The 13,303-nt window shown below is 31.9% G+C and overlaps 2 protein-coding genes across 2 annotated transcripts in view; one reads left to right on the forward strand and one right to left on the reverse strand.

The window, feature by feature from the left end:
- The window catches only part of LOC148610122 (tyrosine-protein kinase BAZ1B-like), a 29,819-nt gene extending 20,790 nt beyond the window's left edge, over nt 1-9,029 (forward strand). Inside the window, exons 28-32 of the mRNA XM_088542216.1 lie at nt 1,981-2,072; nt 2,839-3,422; nt 3,858-3,935; nt 5,145-5,288; nt 5,734-9,029. Of these exons, the coding sequence (XP_088398342.1) occupies nt 1,981-2,072; nt 2,839-3,422; nt 3,858-3,935; nt 5,145-5,288; nt 5,734-5,850 (1,015 nt within the window). The 3' untranslated portion in view covers nt 5,851-9,029. The remainder of the gene's footprint in view (nt 1-1,980; nt 2,073-2,838; nt 3,423-3,857; nt 3,936-5,144; nt 5,289-5,733) is intronic.
- Nucleotides 9,030-9,927: 898 nt separating this feature from the next.
- LOC148610123 (uncharacterized) lies at nt 9,928-13,148 on the reverse strand. Its single transcript, XM_088541148.1, has 7 exons — nt 12,976-13,148; nt 12,474-12,566; nt 12,064-12,285; nt 11,625-11,846; nt 11,230-11,294; nt 10,785-10,869; nt 9,928-10,387 (listed from the first exon to the last, which is right to left on the reverse strand). Exons 1-7 carry the CDS (start codon nt 13,118-13,120, stop codon nt 10,290-10,292), a joined length of 930 nt encoding a protein of 309 aa, XP_088397274.1. The 5' UTR covers nt 13,121-13,148; the 3' UTR covers nt 9,928-10,289.
- Nucleotides 13,149-13,303: the final 155 nt, after the last annotated feature.

A 13,303-nucleotide genomic window follows, 5' to 3' on the forward strand; every position in this document is an offset into this window, starting at 1 on the left:
TAAAAAAAAAATTAGACGTAACATTTTTTATACCTTTCTTGAGATACAAAATGTAGTTTGAGGAGTATTTACATGTAGAAATCATCCAGTTTTTAGCTCACCTGGTTGAAGGCTATGTGAGCTATTGCCATTACCTGGCGTCCGTCGTCGTCGTCGTCAACAATTTTTCAAAACTCTTCTCCTCTGAAACTACTTGTCCAATTGTAATCTGGTATGAATGTTCCTTGGGGTATCTTGCATTGAACTGATGTGGGGACTTTTGATCTGTTGAAAAACATGGCCGCCATTATTGAAAATAGAACATAGGGATCAGACAGTAGTTTTTCGCATATATCTCCAAAACGGTTAGGTTTAGCCAATTCTGACACGGTGTAAAAGTGTTCAGCATGATGAGATCTATCCGCAGTCAAATTTTCATTTTAATCTATTAAGCCATGTTGGAGTTATTGCCCTTTTTCAACGTTTTTTGCTATTTTTTGTTATTTCTTTCAAAAATCTTCTCCTCTGACACTATTTTACCAATTAAAACAAAAACTTGGTATAAGTGTTCCTTGGGGTATCCTGCATAGAATTGAAGTGGGGTTTTATGATCTGTCAAAAGACATGGCTGCTGTTACTAATAATAGAGCATTGGGGTCAGACAGTAGTTTTTCACATATATCTCCAAAACAGTTAGGTTTAGCCAAATTCTTTCAATAGCTCAAATGATCCTTATTTTTAGGACTACAAAAGTCTTCAGGCATAAAATTTGTCAGACGCTTTCTTATAAGAGTTCTTGCCCTTGACAAGGGAAAATGACAGGTTTTTTTTTTTACAGCTTTCAGCCAGTGTCTTGAAAACTATGATAGATTTAGACTTGAAGATGATCCTTATATTAAGTCCTATCGAAGTTTTCGTGAGTAAAAATTGTTGGACAACTTCTTGTTTAATTTTTTGCCCTCGAAAGGCAGAATTCAACCAGATGAGTGATTCAGGCTCCTTAGAGCCTCTTGTTCTGTATGTCCTTCCATTTGCGTGTGCACCTGTCTTGAAAGTGTAATTCCTACTAATCAGCTTTTATAGAATTACATGAGAAAATTTTTGGGAATGTAAATATGTATGAAAGAAGTCAATGATTGTCTGATGTCTGCCAAGGAAGATAATTCAACTTAGCAAAGTCACACTAACTACTTTTGGGTCCACCCCTGGCCACCCCTCTATGTAGAACCTTTTTATTTGCATTATAAGTGCATAATTTGTGTGTAAAGATAAAGCTGGGAATGTGTACTTATAAATCATATTTGTAATTTAGTGTTTGAATATTGTTTACATTTGTAAGTAATTTGCTTCCAAGGTGTCAGTTAGTAGAAAAGATAAAAATGTGAATTTTTAGTATTTTTTATTCAAGTTAATTTTGTGAAAAACTTCTACAATTATCATACCATTAGTATACTGATTTTGAAACCCTTATTTTCCAAGCTTTCAATAGTTGTTGGTTTTAAAGTGTCATTTGTCCTGGAAATTCACAGTGAAACTTTTTAGTTTTTTAACATTTAAAGGAATGGAGATGTTAATAGTGGTTTGTGAGACCCAATTTATTAAAATTGCTCATTGGTTTTAATACAGATATTTTTATGCCTGCAAAGGGAGATAATCTAGATTGAGGGTGTTATGTTTTAATACCTCACAACTGCACCTTCTCTTTACTTCATATAATAGAAATTTAGGCTTTGCTTATGAGGGACAAAACTATTTGTACTTAAATTATATTATTTAGGCATTTCCTAAAATATCCAGACAAACCCTGCATTTAACTTTATTGATAATGTAGTTACGTAGTGTTATCAGGAATATGGGGAAATTCCTATAACACATGATATGTGTCTGTGTTAAAAATTCAAACAATCACTTTCTAACTGCATACACATGACCTTTTTATGTTTTAACGGAAGATCTATATATATAGGACATTGCTGAAACTATCTCACTATTTTTTTATAGGGGTAAATGGTCTTGTAATGAGTGCAGGTTGGGAATAAAGAGATCAACTCGATGGAGAAGCCAGAAAATTAATGCAGCAAAAACTAAATCATGTAAGTTCATAGTGAAGGGATGATTTTCTTCCATTTTTTAGCAGATTTCCACTATTTCAAATCTGGACTCTTTTTTTACTGTATATTTACTTCTGATTTTGCCAATTTCGGGTTTGTTGACCTCGTAAAACCATCTCTGACATTGAGATGTAAGCTGAGAAATATGAAGTTGTTTTTAGATTGACCTTTGACTTATTTGTTCATATTGGACAAACCTGCTCTAACCTTTTTCATTGGCCATTAGTGGTATCTTGTTAAAACTCTTTGATTTATTTTAAACTCATTTAGTAGATTTAATTTTTAGCGTTGTGCGCCTAATGTTGAAGTACAAAAGATCATGATTTTAAAGCACATGAATATTTTAAGAAAATACACAATTAACATTTACTGTAACTAAGATCCATAGTTGAAGTGAACACAATCAGGCTACAGTCAGTTCTAGCACCAGATCCAGTAAATTCAGAAATTATTGCAAAGTTTATATTATTGCTAAGAATTTGCTTTACTTAAGTTTGCAACAATTAAAAATTGCATTTTGGAATGTTAAACATAATTATTGCAAGACTTTCACAAATCTGCACGAATTCAAATCACCCTCAGTTAAAATTACATATACCCAACAATAATGGCCCACAATAATCTCAGATTTCACTGTAACATAATATGTTCTTTTTTTTTTTTCAAATTTACTCACTAAATTGCTATCATCATGTATGACCTGTTGCTTACATATGTCTAAAATACATGTATATGTACCTTTAATCAGTGGCACCAAAGAAAAAGAGGTATAAAGAATTGACAACTGAGGAGTCCGATGAAGGAAGTTCGGAAGATGAAGCTCCGAAAAAGAGACGGGTAGGAAAACAAGTGACAAAATACAAAGACAGTTCTGATTCAGAAGAGGAAGCGCTGCCTTCGAGGAGTAGACGAGGAAGGCTTGCAAGGAAAAGGCAGACTGAATCTTCGGAAGAATCAGAAGCAGAAAGTGATGATCCTAAGACAAGAACTCGTGAGGGAAGAGGTCGTGGGACCAAAATTCAATATGACATTTCAGAATCAGACAATGATACAAGGACACGAAGGTCAAATCAGACTAGAAAATCTTATAAGGACGTTTCAGATTCTGAGGAAAGTTACTCAGGAGAAGAACCTGTGTCTAGAAAGCGTAAGCGTGGTTCTTCCTCAAGGAGGAAAAGAAATGAAACTGACTCAGAGAATGAGCAGCCTGCTGCAAAAAGTGCAAGAAGGTCAATAAATCAGAAGTCAAAGAGAGGCTCTACCTCAGCTAAAACCAGTCCTGTTATTGAGGATAAGAAACCTGTTTCTCGTAGAGCCCCATCTGATTTATCAGTAAGTCAGGCCAAATGTAAAAATATCTAAGTTTAATGTTGTTTACTTTTGGTAGGTAGGTGGGATAATAAAGATCTAAAATTCAAAGCAACATAAGTGCATATCTTAAGAGGCAGTCTAAGTGACAAGTCATTGTCCATTATTTTATAAGCCAGAATGTCTTTACTCTAATATATGAACTAGTCAACCACTCAATGATCTTTAATGATGCATATCACACTGAAAAAAAGTAAAAGAAATTCAACAGTTGCTATTTCAACTTCAAACAATATAGAACATAGTAGCCATGTAAGTTACAGGAACCAAATGTACAAGTAAAACATGATAAACTTAAGGCTACAAGAATTCCTTATTTTTTTCAACCAAAAAGTTACAAGAACTTTTTTTATATGAAAAATAAATAAACAGTAGAACATGTGAGGTTATTGTTTACAGATATGTGAGCAGTTGATAGCTAACATCATGAAGCATAAATCCTGTTGGCCATTCCTCAATCCTGTCAACAAAAAGGAGGTAATATTTATATATGTTATATAAAGTTATATGAAAATGTATACATTTATCTGTTTATGGTAACAACATTACCATGGGATGTTATATAACCACATGGGTATGTGCATAAATTCAGGAATTTATGTTAAGACAAAAATTGTAAAAATGACAGCTGTTAAACTTAGGCATTTTTCAACAAAGATTGGTCTCATGTGTTGTCCACATCTCTTCCTAAATGACATGCAGGATTGTTATGAAACTTAATGGGGTTTTAAAATAATACCATATTAGGATGTGCATATTTTAAGGAATTAAGAAACAAAATTGTAGATATGATAACTGTTAAAACTTAAACATTTTTCTGAAATTTTTAAATAAGACAAAGAAAGATCAGACTACAGGACTTGGCCCAAGGGATCAGGTGTAAAAAAGGATTGTGTCAGACAAAATTAAGCAGTCAATTTGGGGTCATTATCTGTTATTGTGTTGTCGACAAAAATAATACTGATCTCTGTTTGGAGTTGGGTGTGTTAGAAATGGCAGCAAATTGTGTGTGTGTGTGTGTGTTTGTGAGGATGGGTATTTGTCCTGTTAGGGTCAATGTCTACTTTAATTTGTTCATTTCATTTAAGATGCTTGCAAGTCTGCAGAAGGAAATTTTTTTATTTATTTTATTATATTTTATTATTTTACTTATTTTTGTGTGAGTGATTTGGAATTTTCCTTATACTTTCACTGTCACTATAATCAATCAAGTGAGCCAATAATAAGGTCAGTTGGGTAATTGAAACAGACATTTTTTGTTATCAGCTCTGTTTATTTTCCAACTGATTAGAGAGACCACTAAGGACTTTTTAGTCAGTGTTCTTATGGTAAACTGTTCTGTTTCCTATTCAGTTTGAAAAATAAGTTCCTTCCAAAAGTTCTACTGTTCAAAAGAAAAGTGAATTTACTGTGTGCAACATTGAATTGAAGTAGAAACACAATCTTTGTTTTAGGTAATACAGTTAGATATGATTGATATTGTATCTCAATGGTACTATTTATATGGTCGCTGATCTGTGCTTATGTTAGTAGAAAAAAACGCTGGCTGCATATTAAGCAGAAATTTTTGGTTAAAACAGATGCCAGATGAAGAAATAGTCAATTTTCAAGCATTGTATTTCTGAATTGTTCAATACCTGTAAAAATTATTTTTTATCCCATTTTTTCTTCTCTTGTATTTTTCAGGTACCAGATTACTATGAGATAATCAAGCATCCTTTAGATTTCCAGATTGTAAAAGATCGTCTCCAGTGTTTGGTGTATGGCTCGGTAGAGGAATGTCTAGAAGATGTAAAATTGATATTCAATAATTGCGAAACCTACAATCCTGTAAGTAAAAAGCAAAATGGTGAAATTCTCTCCTGTTTGCAGAGTTATTTCCCATTTCCAAGATTTGGCCTTTATCAATACAGGTATTGTATGGCAAAAACAGTTTCAATTGCATGAGATTGAAACTATGTGTAAAAAAAGACACAAACAAATCCTGTAAACTGCAGGTTCATTCCACATTTAAATACACTGTATAAACAATTAATTCTTGATTGGAAATTAGATGTATTTTTTTACATGTGAGTGCTGACATGCTAAAGGTTCTTTAATAAATGGATATGCAATATTCAGATGAGTAGTAAATTTGACCACTCAACAGATTCTCAAGTAAAAAATTTTGTGAATGAATACAGTATACATTATTGATGGTCCTAGTGTATTTACATGTATGTTTAGCAGTTGCGTTCCTTTTACCATAATATTTGAATATATTATTTTTTTACAGGAGGGTAGTGAAATATTAGACTGTATGAGAGATGTAGAGGCACATTTCCGTAAACAGATGGAGAAGTATTTACCAAGTGTACTATACTACCGTAAATCACAGACAACCAGTGCATAAAATTATACTGTTTGTAGTCAAATTTGTCATTTTTGTTGAGGTATTCTGTATAAACATGAGCCCTACCATAAGTAAGGCAGTAAGCTGCTGTTTGCACCACCTATAGAAATGATTTTGTATTTAATATGGAATTTTTTGTTGACTTGGCACAGAAGTGACTTTTTGCCTTCCAGATATAAGAACTATAATTAACTTGGGTGTATTTGTATATGGTCATTTACAATGACATTTTTTTTTTTCACAATCTTCATTTAGCTGTATTGAAGAGTTTTTCACTAATATTTAACCCAACTCATTTGTAAGGCCAGCTATGTACATTATTAACAGTGTAAAATATTTAATTCTGGCTTCTTGGGTCAGGTTAGGTTATTAATGAATTATACCTGTATCCTTATAATAGATATGTGACTTGATTGGATTATTAACTTAAAAAGTTTGCCAGTTATCATGGAATTTATCATTGTGATTTTGTTTGAAATACTAATAATTATCAAATAACAATCATTATAAAGGTCACTTTTTGTATGGCCTGAAATGATTTGCCCTACTAACAATATTTCATGATTTTTGGAAGCTTTTGATTAATTTTCTTTTTCTTAAATATTTATGTATGTGATGTGATGTTAATGCATACACCTGTTTTAAACTGATCAGTGACAATTACTTATGTTATGGCATAATGAAAGAAAAGCAAACTAAAAAAAAATATTCTTAAAGTAATTTGAAACGAGTTAACTGTTTTTGTGTCTTTTTTTTTCTCTTGTATTTGTTTATAAAGACATGAGATAATTAACAGTAAGTGAAGTCATGATTGCTAAAGCATATTGTATCGGAAAATATAAAATGTTTTCACACTTGACATTTTTACAATGCGATGAAGAAATCAATACTAAAGTATTTTACAGTTTGCTGAAGTGGACCAGTTCCAATTTCACTACAAATCTAGCTAGGCTAGTGAGTAATTTAAATAGATGTCTTAAGTAGAAGTCTGCCCTACATTATACCATTGAGTCCTACTTAATGACCACATAACACCTTTGACATGGTTTGGACACTGTCTTTTAACTTTCAATAGCTGTCAATTATGATGGCCTTCACCTTTAGATTTGCCATCCACCATCATAACCGACAGCTATTCAAATATAAAAGACAGTGTCCAAAAGATCACACAGGTGTTCTGTGGTAGTTAAGTAGGACACATTTGTATATTGTAGGGCAGATTTCTACCTAGAGAGCTATTTAAATTACGCACTGGCCTACCCGAATTTTTATTGAAATTGGAACTGGTCTATTTCAACTAGCTGTAATTCTAAAAAAAAATGTATGTTGTTTCATATTACTTTAATTGAATGAAATAAAATAAATGCTTATAAAGGATAATTCCAATCTAATTTTATGTCAGTTGGACAGTTCTGAAACTAGGGCAGTGTGGCTTAATTTGATTTGCTTTTAGAGAGAATCAATATGGATACACTTAATGTAAAAAAAAAATTGTTAAAAAATGACATTGAATCCACACTACAACATGTACAGATCATAAACTTGATAAATGCTGAATATTTTGGCAGTCTCATGTTATGTATATAAGGTTGAGGCAAAAAATTGATGTGGTTGTCCCCTCTCCTTTATTTTGTGTAATTATGTATTGTGATGAGATTGGAAGTTATGAAGTTGTAAAAGAGTATACATGTATATTGTAAATATAATTGTTTTTATGTGGTAACCTCTTTTTAAATGCCTGAAGTAATATTTTATTGGTGTAAATTTTCTTAATACTTTTATGTTTGTCAACATTAGTGATCTCCGTTATGAAAGCGAGATAATCGTTGTCTAATTCATCAGTGCTAGTTACATTGTTTTTGTATTTCTCTTTACAGTAGGCCAGACCACTAGTAATATTGAATGTTTAGTATTTTATCTTTTTTTTTTTTTTGTTGTTTTTTTTTTTTTTTTGGTGAGTAATCTGCAAAAAGTAGTAACAGTTTAAAGGTATATGAAATGTTTCTCTTACTCTGCATATCATGTCAACAGTGATATTTTGACTTTAAGCTGACTTTTTATGAAGACACTTGGTAAGTATTGTTCAATCTAAGAATAAGGCAGGGATGATTTATCCATGTATTTGATTAAATCAGAAGTTGTATTGTATCAGTTTGTCCCATAACCTTGAATATTATATATCTGACTGTGATATTTTCGGCCTTGACTTCAAAATTACAGTTACTCTGTATTTTCTGGGTAAATAGTGAAAATTATTAAATTTTGGTAGGATTTTTTTTTTTTTTTATCTGTTACTGTGAAATTACCTTAATTGTGTATACAATGTACCAATTTTCGTGGATTCTTGAATTTGGTTATGTTTACACCCAGCCTTGGGAATCTTCTTTTTGTGGGGTACCAATTTTCATGGTTTGATCTATCCACAAAACCCACAAAAATTGGTACACCCCATGAATAATAGTACTTTCACAGTATAAGACTTTAAACCACAAACATTCATTCAATCTTATTTAGCATTCAGAAAGATTTCCAGGGAAAATGTTGTGAAAGTGATATGTATGAGTAACTTACTGTCTACTTTTGCCTGATGCTAACTTGGAGCTGTACTTACAAGTCCGATTTTGTAAATGCATTTAATGTGTAAGCTTATGAATTAACTGGGAAAATTAAATGTTAGTTTTGTTAGATGTGAAGTGATAGGATGTATTTACACTTACGATTAGAAATTATTTTATCTCATAAATGAATTTTTAGTGGTCAAACCATTTTTCATTACAATGCTTTAAGTTATGAATTTTTCCTCATAAAAGGAACAGTAAGATATTTTAGTTGTTTAAAATTGGGGATTTTTTTTTTATTTTTACCTAGTAGTAACTACTAAACTGGTAAGGTAAATTTGTTCTTTTTTACTCTACCTGAGCAGGGTATTTAATATATTATTTACCATGTCTTTGTAAGAGTTAGGCAAACTTTTAACAAAAATAAAAACATGAATGTTAAAAACCCACCAGTTTACTATGAATTTATCATGGGAAGTATCAGCACAGTTGTCCACTGTTTGATATCTGTAGCTTTAAGGTATATTAAACCAGAACTCAGTTTAATACATTGCCTTAGAGAATGTGTTTTTTTGTTCAATCTCACTATTGTTTATGTAATAAAATAGATTTACCATCCAATATTTTTTGTTAATTTGTAGTTCAAGTATGGGTTATTACACTTTCAGTTGTTATATGAAAAAAGCAAAATGTGGTCATATAAATGGTATGTCGTCATCAGCATTGGCGTCATTGTTTATTTCATTGTTCTCATGCAATAACTTAAAATTTTATTAAAGAATATTTAATAGATTTTAAACAGCTTTTACCATTTTCAGTAGGGGGGGGGGGCAAAGTGAGGCCACACCCGAAAAATCAACTTTTTATTTCAGGTATGATTTTTTTTTTATATTTCAGCTGTCTATTGTGCATTTGAGAAAAAAAGTTCCTTTGTTATGATTCTGATTGTCTTTTAATGTTGTTTCTCCAGAAAAGACATCAAGACAACATTACTAAGTACTGTGTCAAATATTGCTGGTTCTGTTTCATTGAAGCTGAGAAAAAGGGTCTAATATAAAAAAAAAAGGGAGTTGTCTAAAATTATCTGGGAAGGAACTAACAGACAAGATAGTAGCTATACAGCCTGTTATCATATGGGGCTCAGTGTGAAAATTTCACACATGATACTTGCATGTGTATCCCAACTTTTTTACCATCCTCACCAAATGTGGAAGCAGGTCTAGTAATGGCTCAACTCTATGTCCATTTATCCGTCAAGCTTATATATATTATTCCAACTTGGGGCAGTGTCTATATACATATGAAGATGTTTGCCTTTCTATTATGAAGAAATTTTATTTTTTGTCTTTGTCCTTTCCCTGTTTGAAATTCTTATGTTATTACAATTCAATGTGCACGTGAAGACAAAACACAACAAAAAAGTAACAAACAAGTAATGAAACAACAAGAGTTTAATGAAGATGAATACAAAATAACAGTGATAAAACAAAATATTAATAAAAAATAACAAGAGTTTAATAAAGATGAATACAAAATACAGCAATGATAAAACAAAATATAAACTAAAAATAATAATGAAAAAACATCTATAGTTTCATGATGAAAACAAAATAAATATAAATTCATAAAAAACAAAAAAAAAAAAGAGAGTAATAACAAAACCTTAACGAAAAAATGATGAGAAAACACCGTGAGTTTAATGAAGAAAAAACACAAATAATTAGAAATCAGTCTTTTTTTTTAAGTAGAGAATAAAAAAAAATGTGAGAAAGAAATGTTTAATGACGCTGAAAACACGAATAGAATATAAGTCAAATCATAAAAAACCAACAGAATAACAAAACAAACTGAATAGGTATACACTTCCGTGATTGATGAAGTTTATGCGTCTACATGTTTTTGTCTACGAAAACAGGAGAATACCCGGGTAAAAAATCTGCTAATTCTTGTTTTTGTTGATTTCTTCTGCATTTTCTTATCTAAAACAGAAATAATATGTGAATTAAAAAAAACGAAACTAACATTCTAAATATGTACAGTTTTTATTCAATATAACCTTGCTTGTTAAATCATGTAGATGTTTCTTTTTTAGGGGGTGGTGTTTTAGTTCGTTTTTATATTTTGTTTGTTTGTTTGGTTTTTTTTTTGTACACATGAGTCGTGTTGTCCTATCCAATGCCTATCTCCTCCGCATATCTAAATTAACTCTTTCATGACTGCAAGTTTATAAATACACTGCTATACAGGAAAAGTTTTAAAATGGCGACGATACACTTTGTGTCATTGGTTCCGAGGTTTTATTTCAAAATACTGATTACAGTCTCGATTCCTCCTTAATAGTTTAGTGAATAAAAGGATGCTTCAAAGAACACTTACTGTGTTTCCTAATAAGTTTGTCTCTGTTTTCCAACAATTTATCGTATGAAACATATGCTTCTTTTTGGGCACATTCGAATTGTTTCTGAAAAGTAAATAAAAATAGAAAAAGTGTTGGTCTAACTTGACATATCTGCAGAAGTACAATTCGTCAGAGACAAGTGCTGGCGTTCAATAGAGTCTCAGTTGGCTTTATAGACCATGCGAAACATGTTCATTAATAAATATAGATATATGTACATGTATGTGCATAGAAAGTAATGACTGGGAATCAAATAAAATGGTTTTGATATATATGTTTGCATTGTGTCGTTAGAGCTCAAACGTACATTCAGAAATCCACGCCTGATTCGGGTGTTTTGTGAACGTTTTCGGTTCATCAGAACATAAAACGGTTAAGATTTTAGAATTGAGTTACTTTTTGTGTCAATTCTAGAATCCTTACTTTCAATGCTTTTGCCATTCTGGTTTCATCTTGTTCAAAACTGACACATCTGACATCCAACTGGTCTGCAAGAAGACAAAAAGTTTCTTTAATGTCTATGCCCGCATAACATATTTCATATTAGAAATTACTATAGATATACTTTTTATACAGCCCATAAGTTGATATCAAACCTTTTAAAAAAACAAATTCTATTTCTAAAATGTATTTTATACATACCGGAATATATATTTTATATGAATGGACTGAAGCAAAAACATCACTTAACTTTTAATCTGAAATATTTAATAATGTTCAATAAGATTTTTGTTTATTTGTCAGACTTCGGAACGAAACTCGAAAAAAATGAAGGACCCACATCTATATAACCATCTGTGATAAAAAGAAATACTCACTGTTTCTTATGGGATCTCTGGTTATATCGGTATTACACAGGTTAACTGAATCAAGTGATTCTGTCCTGGCCGGGAACACCTCGTCATCTTTTAACCATTTCCCATACAGTTTTTTCTCATATGCCCTCCAAAACTCACTGTCGATTTCGTCCTCTGCCAAGGCAATGATGTCAGCAACGAATGAAGTAGTTTTTATATCTTCTGATAATCTTTCATTGTGGCCTGAAATTTGGAAGAGAAAAAGTTCAAGTGCTTTCGTAAAAATAAGTTGGATTGCCAATTTTCATTAGACTTCATTTCAGAATGTTAAAAATAGCACGGAGATGAAGTCTTATTTGCGTGTGTGGGTTTTTTTTATTTGTCAGACGTCGGAACGAAACTCGAAAAAGGTTGTAGGTCCCACCTCTATATAACCATCCGTGCGAAAAGAAATACTCACTGTTTCTTATATGATCTCTGGTTATGTCGGTATTACACCAGTTAATCGAATCAAGTGATTCTGTCCAGGCCGGGAACACCTCGTTATCTTTTAACCATTTCCCATACAGTTTTGTCTCATATGCCCTCCAAAACTCACTGTCGATTTCGTCCTCTGCCAAGGCAATGATGTCAGTAACGAATGAGGTAATGTGTATATCTTCTAATGATCTTTCATTTTGGCCTGAAATATGGAATAGATATTTAAGGTTAAAGTGCTTTGGGTTGCCACTGCTTTGGGTTGCCACTTTTCATTAAACCTCATTTCAGAATGTTAGAAATGGCATGGAGATGCAAAATCTTAAATTCTGTATGAGTTTTTTTTTTTAAATTCAATTGCTACTAACAACACAAGCGTTACATTATACTTACAGGATTCATCATAGGAATCATATTTCTTCTCAGGACTAAAGTTCCCTTCAATATTTCCGTTATCTTCGATGTTTGTGTTATCCTCAATTTCTTCTAAAAAGTATAAAAAAGTAAGCAATTATCTATAGAAATAACGATAGAAAATAAACCTATTTCCAAAAGGCAATAAGCAAGCCAGACTCTCTAATCCTTATTCGTAAGCGTCACAAGAATGTAACGAATGTACACGCATTTGGGCTGATTATCCCGAGTGAAATAGTTAACTTCAGGGGATAGATTATCAACAATATCTACCCATGAACATCATAAGTGTATGCGCTATAATAATCAACCAACAATAAAGTAAGTACTAGTAAATAAAAGCAAAAAAATGCTACAATATTTAACTAGTTTATGATATGGGTCAGTTTTGTATCGTATGTCTTTTTCTCCTTTTGATTTGATATAATATTTGCCATTTTTAGAAAGCGGTGTCTTTTTGTTTAACATCTAAAACGGTTACCTTCGTATTCAGGCGTGTATGTATTCCCCTGAATCATTATCAACTTCTTCCAGAAAACACATTCTGATTCAGAATCAGTGTTGTCAACAAGACTAAGCAATAATCTTCTCTTCTCTGCCTCTATTGAATCAAGTGCGTCGCTCATCTTGAAGCGTTGCGTGCAGTGCAATGACTTTCCCCAAACAACGGCAACGTCGCCGTCGTCGCTATGCTTCGCTTATTACGTCTTTTGTGTGTTTTAAATTTCATTGGTCAGTTTTATTAGACGCCTGTGGTGTAGAAGTGCTAATTAATTTACCTGCAATTTGGATTGTTTGTAACATTTTAA

Source organism: Perna viridis, chromosome 8, assembly GCF_037379345.1.
Source record: "Perna viridis isolate PV_CMFRI_1.1 ecotype Kerala chromosome 8, ASM3737934v1, whole genome shotgun sequence".
NCBI classification, from domain to species: Eukaryota; Metazoa; Mollusca; class Bivalvia; order Mytilida; family Mytilidae; genus Perna; species Perna viridis.

What these genes read in the sequence shown, in the direction of transcription:
- LOC148610123 (XM_088541148.1), bottom strand. Translation starts at nt 13,120, where the DNA reads ATGAGCGACGCACTTGATTCAATAGAGGCAGAGAAGAGAAGATTATTG. An exon ending in TGATTCCTATGATGAATCCT is followed by an intron (nt 12,286 to 12,473) that starts GTAAGTATAATG and finishes TCCATATTTCAG; the next exon opens with GCCAAAATGAAAGATCATTA. An exon ending in GAATGGCAAAAGCATTGAAA is followed by an intron (nt 10,870 to 11,229) that starts GTAAGGATTCTA and finishes TTTACTTTTCAG; the next exon opens with AAACAATTCGAATGTGCCCA.